This window comes from Nelumbo nucifera, chromosome 7 (genome assembly GCF_055504915.1).
Source record: "Nelumbo nucifera cultivar China Antique chromosome 7, China Antique-T2T, whole genome shotgun sequence".
Classification (NCBI taxonomy): domain Eukaryota; kingdom Viridiplantae; phylum Streptophyta; class Magnoliopsida; order Proteales; family Nelumbonaceae; genus Nelumbo; species Nelumbo nucifera.
Genome location: NC_142655.1, coordinates 20,820,211 through 20,837,384, shown reverse-complemented (window position 1 = coordinate 20,837,384; position 17,174 = coordinate 20,820,211). Strand labels below are relative to the sequence as shown.

Here is a 17,174-nt window from a genome sequence, read left to right as displayed (position 1 = left end):
GGTATTCTTTGTGCAATGTTGATCATTAGCAGATATACTGACACAAAATCCTTTGAAATTTCAATTTTTCCTCTCTGTAATTTTATCTTCAGTTTCTCAACCCAAAAGATTCCTGAATATGCATCAAAGTACATTCTTCAATATACACACTTATGGTTTCATAGGAACATGAATTTCAATAGAACTCTATTGGAAGAAGTGATTTAGAAGACCAACTCCAGGATAAAGCACTGAAGACCTTTGCAGATTTGAAACTCTTCCCTGGTTAAGGAACAATACTAGGATATGTTTGAAAACTTTATATTACACTAAAGGATTGCACACAGTTGGAAACTAAAATAAACCTACTGTACAAATTACGTAGACCATAAGGAAGACTACCAGAAAATTGTGTGCATATGCATGAAAGGGCTCAGCATTTGTAGGGCGGAAAATGGATCAGATTTAACCGGATTCATATTTGAATCCAACTCATTTAAGTCATATTCAGATCTCCATTTATCCATAAACCATAATCAGATCAGAGCAGATCTGAAAATCCAACTAATTTAAGTGAGTTTTTGCGACGTTTAATAAACGTCGCCAAAAGCCAATATGCATCATTGAAAATCCATGGATTTACATCTCAAAAGGTAATTTGCAACATTTGTCAAACGTCAACAATTATATTGTAAACTTTGGAGGAAAAACTTTTCTCTAATTTTCAAAACAAAGAAAATTTACGAAACCCATAAGCGGCCAAATTAGACTCACCCTTAGTCAATTTGGCCATCAATGTCCAAATGTACATCATAAGGACTACTAATGCTAATATGACAGGTGAAATGGCCACTAAACCCTTACATCTTGTAATTTAGGGTTGACAATTTTTTTTGAGTTTTTGACAACCAAGAAAAAAATGAATGGAAATCTTTCAAGAATGGTTTTCTTGAAAACAACATTTGATAGGAAAACAAATTATGTTCCTAATTCTCCTTTATTTTATTTTTCTCCTCTTTACCTCTTATTAATGAATGCCCTAGCTAATTTACTATGATGGTTTTGTAATCTTCTAATTTGTTACAATTCAATCTCTATAATATATAGTTAGATATTAAATTTACATTCTAACATCTTATCTTTTCTTTGATTTTGTAGGCTTGAGTACTAAAATATTTACATTTATTCTAAAGTTCACAGACAAGTGGTGTTATCATGATAGCAATATGGAATACGTTGGTTGTTATGTTCAACATGTGTGCAATGTAAATAGAGTATCAGTAAACTGTGCAAATATCGTTAAAAAAAAGGCAAGTTATGTGGCATATCAGATGGTGATATGGTGATTATAAATTACAAGATACCTAAATGAGAGCTACATTAGCATATGTGGGTACTTGTGAAAATGACATTGATATTATGTTTACTCTAGCTTCTTCCGACAATCAAGGAAAAGGGGCAGGGTAAGATAGAAACAATAGGATCTTCCTAGGTCAAGAAAAATCTAAGGAAGCACTTGTGGAAGTTGTCACCATTAAGGTTATGCACTGGCTAAAAGTACATCACCTTTTCAAGGATTTCTCTTTAGTGGACTTAATTAGAAATTGGAGTGCTATAGTTGTATCCTCACCTTCCTCCCTTGTAGTACAAGATTGTTGGGCACCATTGCCTCAGCTCAGGGTAAAGCTAAACCTTGACGGAAGCTCCTTGCGTAATCTAGGTTAGTCGGGAGTTGGGGGTGTGTATAGAAATAAGGAAAAGTCTTGGCCCTTTACTCAGGCCCAATTGGGGTGGGAGATTCATTAAGGGTAGAAGTAATGGCTTTCAAGGTTTGCAACAATTAGAAGTGGAAGGAGACTCCAAGCTAGTAATAGGGTGGATGCAAACTGAAAACCTAGGAGTGCGGTCTCTTAGACAGCCTATAAGAGAGGTTATTAGTTAAGCAAGGAGTTGCTAGGGAGGTTTTGTTTTGGGCCTGTTTGTAAGTTTTTTATTTTCTTTTTCCATCCATTTTGTGAGTGATAAGCCTGCAATCTTTTCAATTATCCAATGAAAACTAACGTTTCCTATCCAAAAAAAAATGTCAACTTGGAGGAGAAAGGAAATGGAGGACCTGAATTTGTCGAATTCAATGAAAACAAGTGTAGTAATAGGATGTAGCCATACGATGATGACAATGAATTACCTGATTATGAATCAACGAGGGACTATAAATGCTTCACAGAAGATGGCAATTTATTAGATAGCATTTATCTGTTCCAAAGCATAGTTCAATTTTGCAAATCCATCATTTGAAGTTGCCATGAACTGTACAGATAACAAGGAGTTTAGAAAGGCCATCAGTCAATATTGTGTGGTGGAGGATGTACAACTTGTTAGAGTGAACAAGTTTTTCTTCACTACTAAATGTGCTAATAAGGGTTACATGCGCCCTAAACACATTATGGGAATAACTTCCAAGTGAAAACATTAAAAGGCAAGCATACAAGCATATGGATTATGAGAAACAAGGAAGTTACCAATACATGGTTTTCCTTGCAAATTGAAGAACGGTTGAGGATTGATTGATCCTAATTTGTCGGTTGGAACCCTTACAATTGAAGTGATGGAATTGTTTAGCATAGATGTTCATCCCTAAAAGATATATAGGGCAAAGATAAAAGCCCTTGAAAGGGTTAGGGGAAGCCATGCTAAATATTATGCTAAGCTTTCTACTTATTTTTGAGCTTTAATAGAAGCTAATCTTGGCTCAATTTGTAGAATAGAAACTTAAACTTTGGAATCATCCAAGTCTCCACATTCAAATGGGTTTTTATTTGTTTGGATTCAATGAGGGGGTTTTTGGATGGGTGCAAGAAAATTGTTGGATTAGATGATTGTCACTTGAAGGCAACAGGGCTTCCAAGTGGTGTCCTATTATTTCCATTGGTCTTAATGGAAATAATGGTATATTTTCAATTGCATGTATCGTTATTGAAGCAGAGAATAAAGATGCCTAAATATGATTTTTAACAAAATTTTGTGATACATCAAAGATTGACAATGCTTCTCAGTAGGCATTTATGTTTGATAAGCAAAAGGTAATTGAACTTTATACCATCGTTTCATTTGACTATCTCATCTTCGGTATTTAATCATATTGGATTAAATATGATTAAAGGTAATATTATGTACTTGTTTCTAGGGATTACTGATGACTTAGCTATTTGTTTGCCTAAAGCCTTGCATCAATTGTGCTTGAGACATTTATGCAGCAATTTTAAAATAACATATAAAGGGATGGCTCTAAAGAATGCAGTTTAGGTTGTAAGTAGGGTATGTGTGCCTTAGGATTTTGTGTGTCGTATGGAAGTTGCGAGGCAAATGAATCCAAATACACATGATTGATTGAGAAGGAAAACTGCGGAAACTTGATCTTGACATGCTGCATTTGAATTAACGTTCAAGCTAGATGATCTTACGAACAATTGGGCATAGTTATTCAATACATGGGTTGGTACAGCAAGATTTAGCCCACTAATTGCTTTATTAGATGATATAAGAAAAAGATTGATGGAAAAGGTGTTTTCAAGGCATCAAAGGGATATATAATCAAATGATGTGTTAATGTCAAAGATGTAAAAAATAATAGATATGATAATAAAAGAGGTTAGGTAAAAAGTTTTCATATTTATTTGTGTTTCATTTTTTATATCGTGATACACAAATATACTAACTTTATGATGTTGTAGGTATGCCAGAATAATAAGGTCAGGGAATAGGAATATCAAGTTATATGTAGAAACCTTTAATATCACGTAACGAAGATGGGTGAATGATCATACACGTGTCGAGTGTGGGATATTAGTGGTATTCCTTGTGTGCATTCTGAGTCATCATTTAAGACTATTGTGACAATGTTCCATGCCTCAAGGATTCCTCCATAAACACATTCTTTTATCATCACTTATTTTGTATTTGATAGCTTTAAGAAATGTTGTTGGTCTCTTTAGTGTCTTTCTTTCTCAATTCCTTATTGCTTTATCCATTTTAGGATTTGAATTACACATGATATTCTCTTCCTTTTCAATTTATGCAAGTCTTATAGATTATCAACAAGAGAAGTTATGGAAGCGTTTCCACCCATCCCAAGGCCCCAGATGGCTAGGACCAACATCGGGTAATGGCCTTTTAATAAATTAGTGGAGGTTGGTTATAAGAGATTTTTGAGTTTCTTACTAAATCAAAACTTTTTGGTGGTTTTACCAAGGCAGGTTCCTAGGAGAAAGCACTCTATGAATGCGATACCCAGACATTTGGAGTCCAAGATGCACAACTAGATGGACACTATGGCTGGTTAGGAGTTACAAACAAAAACTAGTTGATTTGTGTTGTGGTCTTTATGTGGGGTATGAGAGTTAAACGAATTCAAACTGGTAAACAATACTAGTTATATAACAAATGAAGATACATGCACCTGATCATCCTGGATAAACCTATAAATCGATCAAGTAATTAAAATATAAAATTAAGCGATCTGAATTAATGGTAAAATCGGGTGCTTAATTTTGATGCATGGGAACAAACCAGAACAGTGCATGGCTCGATATGTCTCTGTAATGGCACTTGTTTAAATTATGCATTTGCATCTCATTATTTGCTTTCCCACAGAGAGACACTATTGCATTATTTTGCATTACTTGGTCCCGGCCACAAATGGGTTTGCCCAATATAATTTCTTTCTATACAATATATTATTAGTGTATTAATAACTGTCACTGAGTACTTTGGAATTACATGGATAAGATTGTAGCACTAGTTTGTTCAAGATGACACTTATTTGTTTAGAGTATCTTGATTATAGATTGTATAACATAACATACCTCATCAGTGCAAGTTCGTATCAACAATTTGGACTATTTCTGCATGTGTAGATTGCATTTGACTTTGAGATTGTGTACAACCCATGTTCTTTTTATCTAGTTATTGAGAGTTTCACTCTTCAATTAAATGATCGCAGAAGTTGTGCTGCACCCTAGCTTCCAGTAGCCACGATCAAAGTCTTGCTTGCAGATATTTACAAGCCAGATGATAGATACTATTGTAACTTATATACCTTGAAAACTGAAGAATGAGAACCCAATCCATGATCCTTTCGTAACCACCTCAAACTCTGGAAGGGGGGGGGGGTTCTTCTCCTGTCATTCTTCTCATAATAAAGCCCAAATTGGAAGGGAAAATTAGAAAAACATTTTTTTGTTTGATATATATATATATATTTGGTGATTGGTAACTAATAGGAGAGATGAAAATGGTGCTTGTAATAGACCTTTATCATTAATTTGTTGAATGCTGAGCTGAAGGCGCCTGAAGACGGTACCAAATTAGCTCATCATCTGTCAAATATGGAAAAGAACAACCTTCCATGTTGCAGCTGTGATTTCCTTGGAGCATATGTGATTTCCATGGCCTCTAATGTATGTGTTAACCATTGGTGTCAAATTTTTTGGTTTTGTGGCTGGGAGAAAACTAATAGCTACATGTAACAAGGATTTCTTCAATAAGTCGTTCAGTTCAGCCAGTTCAGCTCTGCTCAGCTTTTATTCTTATAATTTATTAATGAATCTGTTATTTTTTATATTTGTTTAATGGCACGAGTAGTTGAAACACCATTGGGTAACAAGACATAATTGTATTTGCATTGATGAAAATGCCAAACATCCACAAAAATGGTAGCAAAGTGGGTGTGTAAATCTTGAACCATTTTGCACTCACATGAACAAAACATTTTTGTTTTGCACTCTACAAAATTGTATTCGTACTCCTTCCAAACAAAGCCTAAGGGTTCTTTTTACATATATTCATGTGATTTTTTAATGAGGCAGTTCCATTTTTTTAGGGTCACAATAAAACTCCCTATCACGGTAATTACACTTAGTCTTCACCTCACCATTATCACAAACTTAGTAAAATATTCCCATACTTCTAACATTGGTTGTATGGATTTTCTCTTTCCATTAGTGGTTTTATTTGTATTTGTCGAACCTGTTTGACTTGAAGGTTTGGGATATGAATTTGCATCCTCAGTACTAGTCAGTGTATCTCGTGTTTGGTGTGACATCTACAAACAATGAAAATATATGTTAGTACTGAAAACAAATGAAACTGATCACATAATATCACATTTAAAAGTCAAAGTGAATGAGTTAGTTTGCATTGTACGATGCAATTGTAGAAGCCATGGTTAAAAGTAATGGACACGCCAAGACCAAGTAAACTATCTCCATGTATAAGAAACACAATGTTTATTAGAATGATGAGAAAATCCTATATGATACAAAAAGCAAATTGAGTTTGAGGGTGATCAAACTTTAGAAAGAATGCAACGTTGTATAAGCTTACGGAAAAATGAAATTGAAAATAAAGTAGTTTCATGCTAGTCCTCCACACATTAAAATAATTTCATAAGAAACAACAAAAAAATTATTTCTTAAAGATAAGTAAATAAATAAAGTAAAGTTTCTATTCATACATGTAGAAGTCAATAAAAAATAGAGATATATTGATAAAAAATTACAAAAAATAAAACAGAAATGCGGATAAATTTGGAATGGGAGGTTTCAATGCCATAAATTTGGGTAGTGGGAAAATCAATTGAGTATATGAAAACAAGAAAAAAACTTTAAGCTATTTATTATAAGCTAAAATTAAAAAAAAATAAATTTAAGGATTTAAGAGCCCTTAATACATTAATTATAAATTATTTCATTCAAATGCGATTAATCCAATGGTTATCCACAACCTAACCCAACCCAATTCATTTAAATTGACCCAATGGGTGATCGAACCCATTTTCAACCTGCCAAGTAAATAGGCGAATTGGGTGAGTTCAACCGATTGGGTGAAAAATTGCCACCCCTACCCCTAATGATCATCTCTTTATCTCTCTCCTAATACTCAACTTTTACAAATCTATACATGCCTACATATTTCATATTTAATTATCATATTAATTAATGCTATTAAAAATTATAAGTCAAACACTGGTGACCCAAATAAATTACCACTAATACCAATCAAGAAAAAACATTTTAATCCATCTTTAGTTTTCTTACGAATACTTTATCAAACATAAAGATAAAACATATAAAGCAATAATATTGCAAAAGTAGAAATTCGTATCAGCAAAGTGGAGTTTGAATCAGCCTCCCATGGGATTGCCCCCCACAACGTTCCATAGCACATCTCGGCCGTGTATTAAGAGCATTTCCTGATGATGATATCATCATTTCTGGGATTATCATCAGGAGATGTCCCCAATACACGGCAAGAATGTGCTGTGGGATTTTGTGGGGGGCAATCTCGTGGGGGGGTTGATTTGGCCCTATTCATACAGCAGGGATGTGCTGTGGGAGATGGGTCCTATTCACACGGCAGGGATGTGCTGAAAGAGTCCTATTCGCACAGCGGATGTTAAAGCCACATCATTGAAAAGTAAAACATTCATTTTTGGAGAAACAAAGAAATGCAGTAACATGAATAGGACCTTTTCCTCTTTTTTAGAATGAACAAAAGTTTTCCCATCTATCCTATTGTGTTTCACATATTCTAAACTGTCAAGTAATCTCCAGCTACTCTGATTAAGGCCCCATTTGGTTTGCAATAATAGGGGTCTGGAATTAGAATTGGAATGGGCTATTCTGATTTCAACTGTTTGGTTAGGTAGAATTGGAATCCCATTTTCATTCATCCTGGAATGGCATTCTCCCATTTGAGGGAATGGCCATTCCCTGCCTTTTGAGAATGAAATCTCATTCCAACTGATTTTAATTTTTATTTTCATTTCTATATGAACCAAACAGACTATAAGAATAGATCATTCTGATTCTAATTTCAAAAAATTTTGATTCCAATTCTGAATATAAACCAAACAAACCTTAAATAAATCCTCTTTGAATTCCTTCTAAAATTAATTAAGGGTTCTTAGAATAATCAATGGGTATATTTATTAGGATATATATAATTGAACGATCTGATAATTTCAAATGAATGAAATCTTTGTTGCTTATGTTTCTGGAAAGCAAGTTAGTAGGAATAACATGAGTAGATGACTGTTTCTAATTGTCATTAATTAATTCTTGCAAGTAGGGTCTATGGATAATATTTCAAACGAATGAGAGCAGTTGTAGAATGAGTAATTAATTGTAATAAACAATTCGGGTGTTTAATTAGTCATGAATTGCATGCCGCATGCGGAAACCAGAAGGTACTAGACCAATTCGTTGGCTTCATTCTATAAATAAAAGGGTTCGAATGCCAACCTTATCACTTATCAACCAGGCAATTTAACTGTTCTGCCAATAGTTTTATATTGATAGAAATTTGCAGGTGAAAAATGGATGCTTGGATGCTCGCAGTTCTTGCCTTCTTGGCCCTTTGCTCTCAAGCTTTAGCCTCTGACCCAAGTCCTCTGCAAGACTTGTGTGTTGCGATTAAGGACACTGAGACTCCTGGTACTACATCTACTTTCCCATTCTTTCCCTTTGTTTTTCTTCTGTCACTTGCACAAAATGCAGCCCTCTACTTCCATATATTCAACTAACATTATATTTACTTTTTAAGGCCTTATTTGTTTTTGGAATTTTGAAAGAGAAAAGTCGATCAGTGGGATTATGATTTCTATTAGCTATCTTATCCATGTTCTTATTTTAGAAATATGTAGGATTTATGACAAATTTGATTTTCCGAGGTATCACTTATCTTGGTAAGTGAAACCCTTTTCAGACTTGGGTAAGTTGATGAGCTTCCCAATAGATAGTAAATGTAAAAAAATTAAAATGATCGAAAAGGCCCTTATAAGACCCATTTCTTTGTTCACAACTGTTATTGACAATTTTGTTATTGTTTTCTGAACAGTATTCGTGAATGGGAAGTTTTGCAAGAATCCAAACTACACAACAGCAGATGATTTTTTCTTTTCCGGCCTTGACAAGCCCGGAAACACGTCCAACCCTGTTGGCTCCAAAGTCACTCCAGTCAATGTGATGCAATTACCAGGTCTCAATACTCTTGGCGTTTCCTTGGTTCGCATAGATTATGCTCCCTACGGCCTGAATCCACCCCACACCCACCCCCGCGCCACCGAGGTGTTAGTTGTGTTGGAGGGTACACTCTACGTAGGCTTCGTCACATCCAATCCTGAAAATCGCCTTATTACCAAGACCCTTAACAAGGGAGATGTGTTCGTGTTTCCTGAAGGCCTCATTCACTTCCAGTTCAATGTGGGGCACACCAATGCCGTCGCCTTTGCCGGTTTGAGCAGTCAGAACCCAGGTACAATCACCATTGCTAATGCTGTGTTTGGATCCAAGCCACCCATCAAAGATGATGTTCTTGCAAAGGCATTCCAAGTCGACAAGAAGGTGATCGATTATCTTCAAGCTCAGTTCTGGATGGACAACAACTAAAACTAAAATATTACTACTACCAATAACTGAATAAGTATATGCGCAGTTCCTTATGTAAACGAAGGCGTTTGTTGTACACTTTATAATGGAGATTATAATATATAATGTGATTGCTTTTTTATCTGTTCTCTAATCTTAAATGTCTCAAGTTGATTTTCTACATGTAAGAAATGAGAGTGGGTTGTGGTTGGATACATAGCACCTAGTTGACAAAATTCACGTGGACTGAGGAATTGAGGTACATGGATATATCCCCCTACAAAGCAAATCCTTGGTATAGGGAAATGTATTCAGCAGCTCCATTGTCATAAGTTATTTATTTGGGTGAATTTATTCATCGGGTTATTTTATTTTTCAAGTAAATAAGATAATGATCATTTTAGTCATAAAAATCTATTATTAAAGGGGCATTTATCTCATCCATTGTTATCAACTTTTTCTTTATGGGGTCCACCTCGGAGATTGGTATCTAGGAACATAAACTTTTTTTGGTCTCTACATAAATCTGAAAAAAGAATATGGATTTCTTAATTAATGGGAATCAAAATCGCATTGATCAATTTTTCTCCTTTCAAAATCCAAAAAACGAACACCCCTTTAATGTTAAAAGCAGAGAAAACAAACTCAACAAACAAACAAATGCAAATAATTTAATATGAAAACACCGTTTATTTCAAAATGATCATGTTAATTTTTGATAATACAAATATTCATATTATAACTTTATTTACATGTTTTGATTTTAGAGTCTAGGTTCTGAAATGCATCCAGATATTAGAATGTTATCCAAATCCTTATTTTGCAATTGTAGGATAAAACTCAATGTTAATAATTAATCAATCCCACCACTTCCCTCGTATAAGGGGTGCATACGAGCCGAAACTATTTAAGCTTAACTTGATAGAAAAATTTAAGATTTTGGTTCAGGCTTCAATTTGGTTACAATTAAAAGTTTTAGCTTAGATTCGACTTGTCTCAAAAGTTTATATGTTTGAGCTATTTCATAAATGTATGATCCTAAATATAGCTAAGAGAGGAGAGGAGATATATGTCTTGCTTGCGCTGCCCGTTTCAATAAATGGTGAATGACCTAGTAGGTGTTTGGCACCAAGCACCGCTTTCTTAGTTTTTGTTTGGAAATGATGTTGTCACATATATAGACTATTTTCTGGGAAAACAATATTGGTTTTGTTTGGCACTAGTATCGTTGAACCTTTTTCAGTATTGGTCTATATTATCCAACGTGAATCAAACATTTGCACACACAATTTCAAAATCACTTTGTCCATCTCAGTATGGTCTGCTATTGTTTCGTAGAAGGTTTTTTGGAGACTCTTCAAGCTTTGCTGGTTGCATTTTCTCGTCCAAGGCTCCGCTGTATGCTGAGAACGGATTTGCCTATAACCCAACAACAAACTCAATGAAACTGAGTGGAGACAAATAACATTCTAAAGACAACGTCTTCAGACACGTCTCAGAGCTTTTCCTCCAAGTTTCAATGACCCTATTTCCCAATAGATGCCACATCATTGCATCGCTAGAAGCAACGGGCTGTTTTTTTAGAAAACATTGTATTTGGCGTTTCTTCATACCATACTTTCCCGATTTCCAAGATATGGTCAGAAGCAACATTTTTTTTTTCTGAAAAACAGTACCAAACAAGAGGCCGTTTTCTGAAGTACCACTTTTTCTGATGTAGTGCCTCCGTTGTGCCATTTTCTGGAATTGATGCCAAACACCACCCTAAAATTGGTGTCTTACGTGGCATACAAATTCGATATGATATATTGTAGACTTCGAGAAAAAAATACATAAAACGTTACTAACCATTGGATCAATAAAAATGATTTCAGATCTAGGGGTGCAACAACAAGTTACCAAATGTAAGACGTACTGCATATTATGCTATCCCCATCTGAAAGCAACCAATTAACAACGTCCTTTGGATTAATACAATATGATGTCAGATGTCAGTGTATAAGTTTTTTGTTATCCCCATCTGGAAGCAAGCAACCAACGTCCATTGGATCAAATACACTATTATGTCAGATCTGGGTGTACAGGTTATCACAAACATGGTTTTTTAACCGCATTTGACCCGCCGTTGATCTGGATGGTCAGACCGTTTGGCCCGGAAATTGTCTAGGCAACCGGTTCTATTTTATCCCAAATTCGATTTTGATTAAAAATCATTGAAAAGGTCAACAATCCATTGATTCGAATGGTCGAACTGTTAATCCGTTTAATAGTTTTTGGTGTTTTTTATTTTTAATTATTTATTTAATTTTTTTGTGTTAGAATGGGCCGTCTGTTCGAACCAAGTGATCAGATCGCCAACCCAAAAACCGATGGCCAGAACGGTTCCATTTCCAAATCGTTTTTTAAAATGTTGATCACAAAGCGTAAGATAGACATCTTGGCTTCAATCCCCGTCTCAATGCCCAACACTGTTTTTGTATTTTATTTATTGAGAAAAAAATAGAGAAAAAGATGATTAAATGTGCATAATCACAATGTAAAGAGATGTGGTGATGCATATTCTATCACTACCCCAATGTCTTAGGTTGTGTTTGGCACCATTGCAGTTTCTTCCTAGAAAGTTTTGGGATTGATCATTAGAAATTGACGAGAGAAATGAGTAGTTATGTTACAAAAGAGAGTTACTTCAACTGAAAAAAAATATATGTAGGGACTGATCATTGCTCTTTAGAGTTGAAATACCAAATTTGATACTTCAAGTAACAACAATAATTTGTATTAATCAATCCAAAGCGTTTCTGATTATGTGACATAACAGTTCATATTTTAACACTAATTTTATTCATCAACCCCGAATGTTTCATGAAGAAATAACAATGGTACCAAACATAGTTTTAGTGAGTTGCTTGAAATGGGGATACTAAAGTGAATATGCCTAGTAAACAAGCAATTGCACCATACAAAATCACAGTTGAAATAGAGTAGACAGTGTGGCCATTGTGCTGCTATTTTTAGATGAAATACAGCACAAGAAACTAGCACGTTACCGAAAACCATCTTAGAATGGCATTTCCCTAAATGAGAGAATGACAATTCTCAACCCCCCCTCCTGGGAATGAGAATTAATCTATTCCAACCAATTTTGATTTTGATTCTTATAACAGTTTGAAAAAAAAAAAAAAAGGAATAGACCATTCATTCTGATTCCGATTCTGTGGAAATATTTCAATTCAAATTAATTCCAACTGTGACCCAAACTGACCTTTCTAGATAAAATGAAATTTGATATATATATATATATATAATACCAATACTTAACCCAACCAGTCATTTCCAAAGGGAAAGAGTGGAATGGAATACACGATGCTGTAACACAAAACTTCAACCTGATGATAATTCCTTTTTAAGCAATTGAGCCTTTGAAGAGGCGGTGTCATTTTGGAATTGGTTCTACTTACTGCTATTAATCATTAATTGATTCAAGGGCAATGGATCTTTTCTACTGTTTCTGATTATTTATCAAATATCCATGTTAGGGCAATCCTATTAATTATTATCCATACATCAACACAAATATATTAATTCTTGTCCTTATTACAACAAAGTTAAGATTGACCTGTTCATCCTTCACATATTCTAACTCATGCAACCGACAATGGGAAGTATACGAGAAGTAACATCCCCACCTAAACAGATTAATTATAGATGAAAGTCTTTGTTCAAGAAAGATGTGTGCCATATTTTTGGAAAGCAATCTGACAGGTGTTAACATGACTGCTTCTAACTGTCATTTATTTTTAACTTAACCACTCTTAAACATGACCTTAGTTAGTCACAATTCAGCTGATAACTCTTTTTCTCAACAGCTGATATCATTTGGAAAAGGTCAAAAATCATGAATTCTGATATCAGCTTTTTCAAAAAGCTGATGTTGTTTATTAAAAAACAAGGACCTTGTAGGCCACGTTTTAAATTGATTGATAAAGTCGTCAGAATTTTCTTCTATTTTTCTAAGCAACACAGTAAAAGAAAAATAAGAAACTAGAGTTTCTGACCATTTCTCAAATACCCCTTTTTAAAATTTCAAGGTTATCCTATTAAGGTAATTGATAGTGCTACAGTTGAACTCTTATTTTAATCGATCTGACGAGCAGAGCAGAGCAGAGTCCAGTCAAGTAATCCCCACCTTATTAACAGATGACACACAAATCATGCTTGAATTCCCTCCCAAGTTTGGGGAAACTATTGGAATATATTAGAGGATATAGTTGATGAACTTGGAAATATCTACTACATGTATCAAAATCTTTGTTCAATACAACCATGTGCCATGTTTTTGAGAAGTAATTAAATATATCGGTAGGTATGAGATGACTGTTTCTTTCTGTCATTATTTCTTTGACATTAAGAACAAGATTTCAAAGAAATGAGAGCAGTTGTGGACTTTGTAATTAATTCCAATAAACAATTAATCCAATCCTGGATTACACGCGGAGACCAGATCAGAAGATACAACACCATTTCATTGGCTTCACTCTATAAATAGCACAGCTCTCATCCCAACCTTCTCAACCCATCAACCAAGCAATTTGTTCATTTGTTCTGTCAAGACTTCAATATTGCTAGCTAGTGAAAAATGAGTGCTAGGATGATTGCAGTTCTTGTCCTCTTGGCCATTTGCTCTCAAGCTTTAGCCTCTGACCCAAGTCCTCTGCAAGACTTCTGTGTTGCCATTAAAGACACTGAGACTCCTGGTACTACATCTGCTCTCCCATTCTTTCTCTTTGTTTTTCTTCTGTCACTTGCACAGAATGCAGCCCTATACTTCCACGTATTCAACCAACTAACATCATATTACTTTTAAAGGCATTCGTTTGTTTTTCGGATTTTGAAAGAGTTAATTACTTTTTAAGGTCTTTGTTTGTTTATGGTTTCTATTGACTATTTTACCCTTATTCTTATTTTAGAAATATGTGGGATTTATGGCAAAATTAATTTTCCTGCGTATCACAGTGAAACCCTTTTCGGACTTGGGTAAGTTGATGAACTTCCCAATAGATGGTAAATGAAAACAAATTAAAATAGTCAAAAAGACCCCTATAAGATATTTTTACCGAGGTAAATTAAACAAAAAAAGAACTTGGGGTAATTGCACTTAGCTAGGTAAAAAGGGTCAGGATGTAGTAGGCACGTTAGGTAAGCAAAATGAGCAATTATTTTGACTAAAATAATAAAATAATGGATAATTTCTGTCTAACAAAGTAAAAATGTTTGGACTAAAGGCGCATTAATTAGGACATGTGTTACACAGCTATTACGTGCTCATTCACTGTGCTTACCTAATGTGCCTACTACATCCGGACCCAGATAGGGTAAAAATGTTTTCGAAAAACAAAAAAGAACCTAAATTTTTTTCATTCTTTACTATCAACTGTTATTGACAATTTTGTTATTGTTTTCTGAACAGTATTCGTGAATGGGAAGTTTTGCAAGAATCCAAACTACACAACAGCAGATGATTTTTTCTTTTCTGGCCTTGACAATCCCGGAAACACGTCCAACCCTGTTGGCTCCAAAGTCACTCCAGTCAATGTGATGCAATTACCAGGTCTCAATACTCTTGGCGTTTCCTTGGTTCGCATAGATTATGCTCCCTACGGCCTGAATCCACCCCACACCCACCCCCGCGCCACCGAGGTGTTAGTTGTGTTGGAGGGTACACTCTACGTAGGCTTCGTCACATCCAATCCTGAAAATCGCCTTATTACCAAGACCCTTAACAAGGGAGATGTATTTGTATTCCCAGTTGGTCTCATTCACTTCCAGTTCAATGTGGGGCACACCAATGCCGTCGCCTTTGCCGGTTTGAGCAGTCAAAACCCTGGTACAATCACCATTGCTAATGCTGTGTTTGGATCCAAGCCACCCATCAAAGATGATGTTCTTGCAAAGGCTTTCCAAGTTGACAAGAAGGTGATCGATTATCTTCAAGCTCAGTTCTGGATGGACAACAACTAAAACTAAAATATTACTACCGCTACTACTACTACTATCAATAACTGATTAAGTATATGCGCAGTTCCTTATGTAAACGAAGGTGGTTGTAGTACACTTTATAACGAAGATTATATAATAAAATGTGATTGGTTTTTTATCCATTATCGTCTTAAATTTCTCAAGTTGATTTTCTACGTGTAAATAAGAAACGAGTGTGGGCTGTGGTTGGTTACATGGTGAACACCTAGTTGACAATATTCACGTGGACTTAAGAATTGGGGTACAAGGTCACCATTAAGGCTTGATTTAGTGAAAAGCTAGCTTGGATAGGTTTAAACATGGTATTAAGGCTCCTCTAAAAGTTAATTATCCACCTGAGAAATGGGTATCTAGAAACATAAGTTTTTCGTTTCTCAAAATCCAAAAAACAAACACCCCTTCAATGCTTAAGGAAAAGAGAACAAACTCAACAAAGAACAAATGCAAATAATTCAATATGAAAACATGTTTTATTGCAAAATGATCAAGTTAGTTTTTGGTAATCAAAATATTCATTTTAGAACTTTATATGTTTTGATTTTAGATTCTAGGCTCTAAAATGCATCCAGATATTAGAATGTTATATATCCAAATCCTTATTTTGTAATTGTACATGCACAAAATAAAGTTCAATGTTAATAATTAATCAATCCCACCACTTCCCTCGTATTAGGGGTGCATACGAGCTGAGCTTAACCCAATATTAGATTATTTAAGCTTGACTTGATAGAAAAATTTAAGATTTGGTTCAGGTTTGAATTTGGTTCGAAGTAAAAGTTTTAAATTAAATCTGACTCAACTCAAAAACGTATGTGTTTGAGCTATTTCATAAATGTATTATCGTAAATACAACTAAGATGCATGTATAAGAAACTATGCATACAACCAGAGGAGAGGATATATATTTCTTGCTCCCACTACATGTTTCAATAAAAGATGAATGATCTAGAGTTAGTGTCTTACGTGGCACATAAATTCGATATGGTACATTACTATCCATTGGATCAATAAAAGTGATTTCAGATATAGGTGTACAACTACAAGTTACCAAATGTATGATGTGCATCCTTGTTATCCCCATCTGGAAGCAAGCAATCAACGTCCATTGGATCAAATACACCATTAACCGTAAGATAGGCATCTTGGCTTCAATACCCGTCTCAATGCCCAACACCGTTTTTGTATTTATTTATTGTTAAAAATAGAGAAAAGGATGAATAGATGTGCATAATCACATTCACAAGAATAATTTGTATTATTCAATCCAAAACGCTTCTGATTAATTATGTGACATGACAACTCATATTTTAGCATTAATTTTTAGGGAGTACCAATCAGCCCATATCAGAATTTTCTAGGCCCAAAGTACAGGGGGAATGCATCCTGACCGTGAATTGATCCCAAATTCACCGGCAGGATGTGGTTTATAGGGGGGGAGATGGCTAGTTGTAGGGGGGAGGGGCTGGAATTCAGAATTCTGCATTTGTGTATCCATACTTCTCTGTAATTTTTATTGATCAACCCCAAATGTTTTATGAAAAAATAACAATAGTATCAAACACAACTTTAGTGAGTTGCTTCAAATGGGGAAACTAAAGTGGATATGCCTAGTAAACAAGCAACTGCACCATGCACTAAAAAAGATCACAGTTGAAATAAGGGTAAATTATAAAGACCCCCCTGTACTATGGGGTCTGTGATAAAGAATACGGCTGGGTCATCAAGCATAACATT

General features: G+C 34.9%; 2 protein-coding genes across 2 annotated transcripts; both read left to right on the top strand.

Annotated features, from left to right (window-relative positions):
* The first annotated feature begins 7,332 nt into the window (after positions 1-7,332).
* Positions 7,333-9,558, top strand: LOC148790256 (germin-like protein 8-2). Its single transcript, XM_088892069.1, has 2 exons — positions 7,333-8,471; positions 8,875-9,558. The coding sequence occupies exons 1-2, from the start codon at positions 8,354-8,356 to the stop codon at positions 9,423-9,425; spliced, it is 669 nt and encodes a 222-aa protein (XP_088748195.1). The 5' UTR covers positions 7,333-8,353; the 3' UTR covers positions 9,426-9,558.
* A 4,408-nt stretch (positions 9,559-13,966) lies between these two features.
* LOC104593625 (putative germin-like protein 2-1) lies at positions 13,967-15,562 on the top strand. The gene is made up of 2 exons (XM_088891851.1): positions 13,967-14,158; positions 14,872-15,562. The coding sequence occupies exons 1-2, from the start codon at positions 14,041-14,043 to the stop codon at positions 15,420-15,422; spliced, it is 669 nt and encodes a 222-aa protein (XP_088747977.1). The 5' UTR covers positions 13,967-14,040; the 3' UTR covers positions 15,423-15,562.
* The last annotated feature ends 1,612 nt before the right edge of the window (positions 15,563-17,174 follow it).

What these genes read in the sequence shown, in the direction of transcription:
- LOC148790256 (XM_088892069.1), top strand. Translation starts at nt 8,354, where the DNA reads ATGGATGCTTGGATGCTCGCAGTTCTTGCCTTCTTGGCCCTTTGCTCT. An exon ending in TAAGGACACTGAGACTCCTG is followed by an intron (nt 8,472 to 8,874) that starts GTACTACATCTA and finishes TTTTCTGAACAG; the next exon opens with TATTCGTGAATGGGAAGTTT.
- LOC104593625 (XM_088891851.1), top strand. Translation starts at nt 14,041, where the DNA reads ATGAGTGCTAGGATGATTGCAGTTCTTGTCCTCTTGGCCATTTGCTCT. An exon ending in TAAAGACACTGAGACTCCTG is followed by an intron (nt 14,159 to 14,871) that starts GTACTACATCTG and finishes TTTTCTGAACAG; the next exon opens with TATTCGTGAATGGGAAGTTT.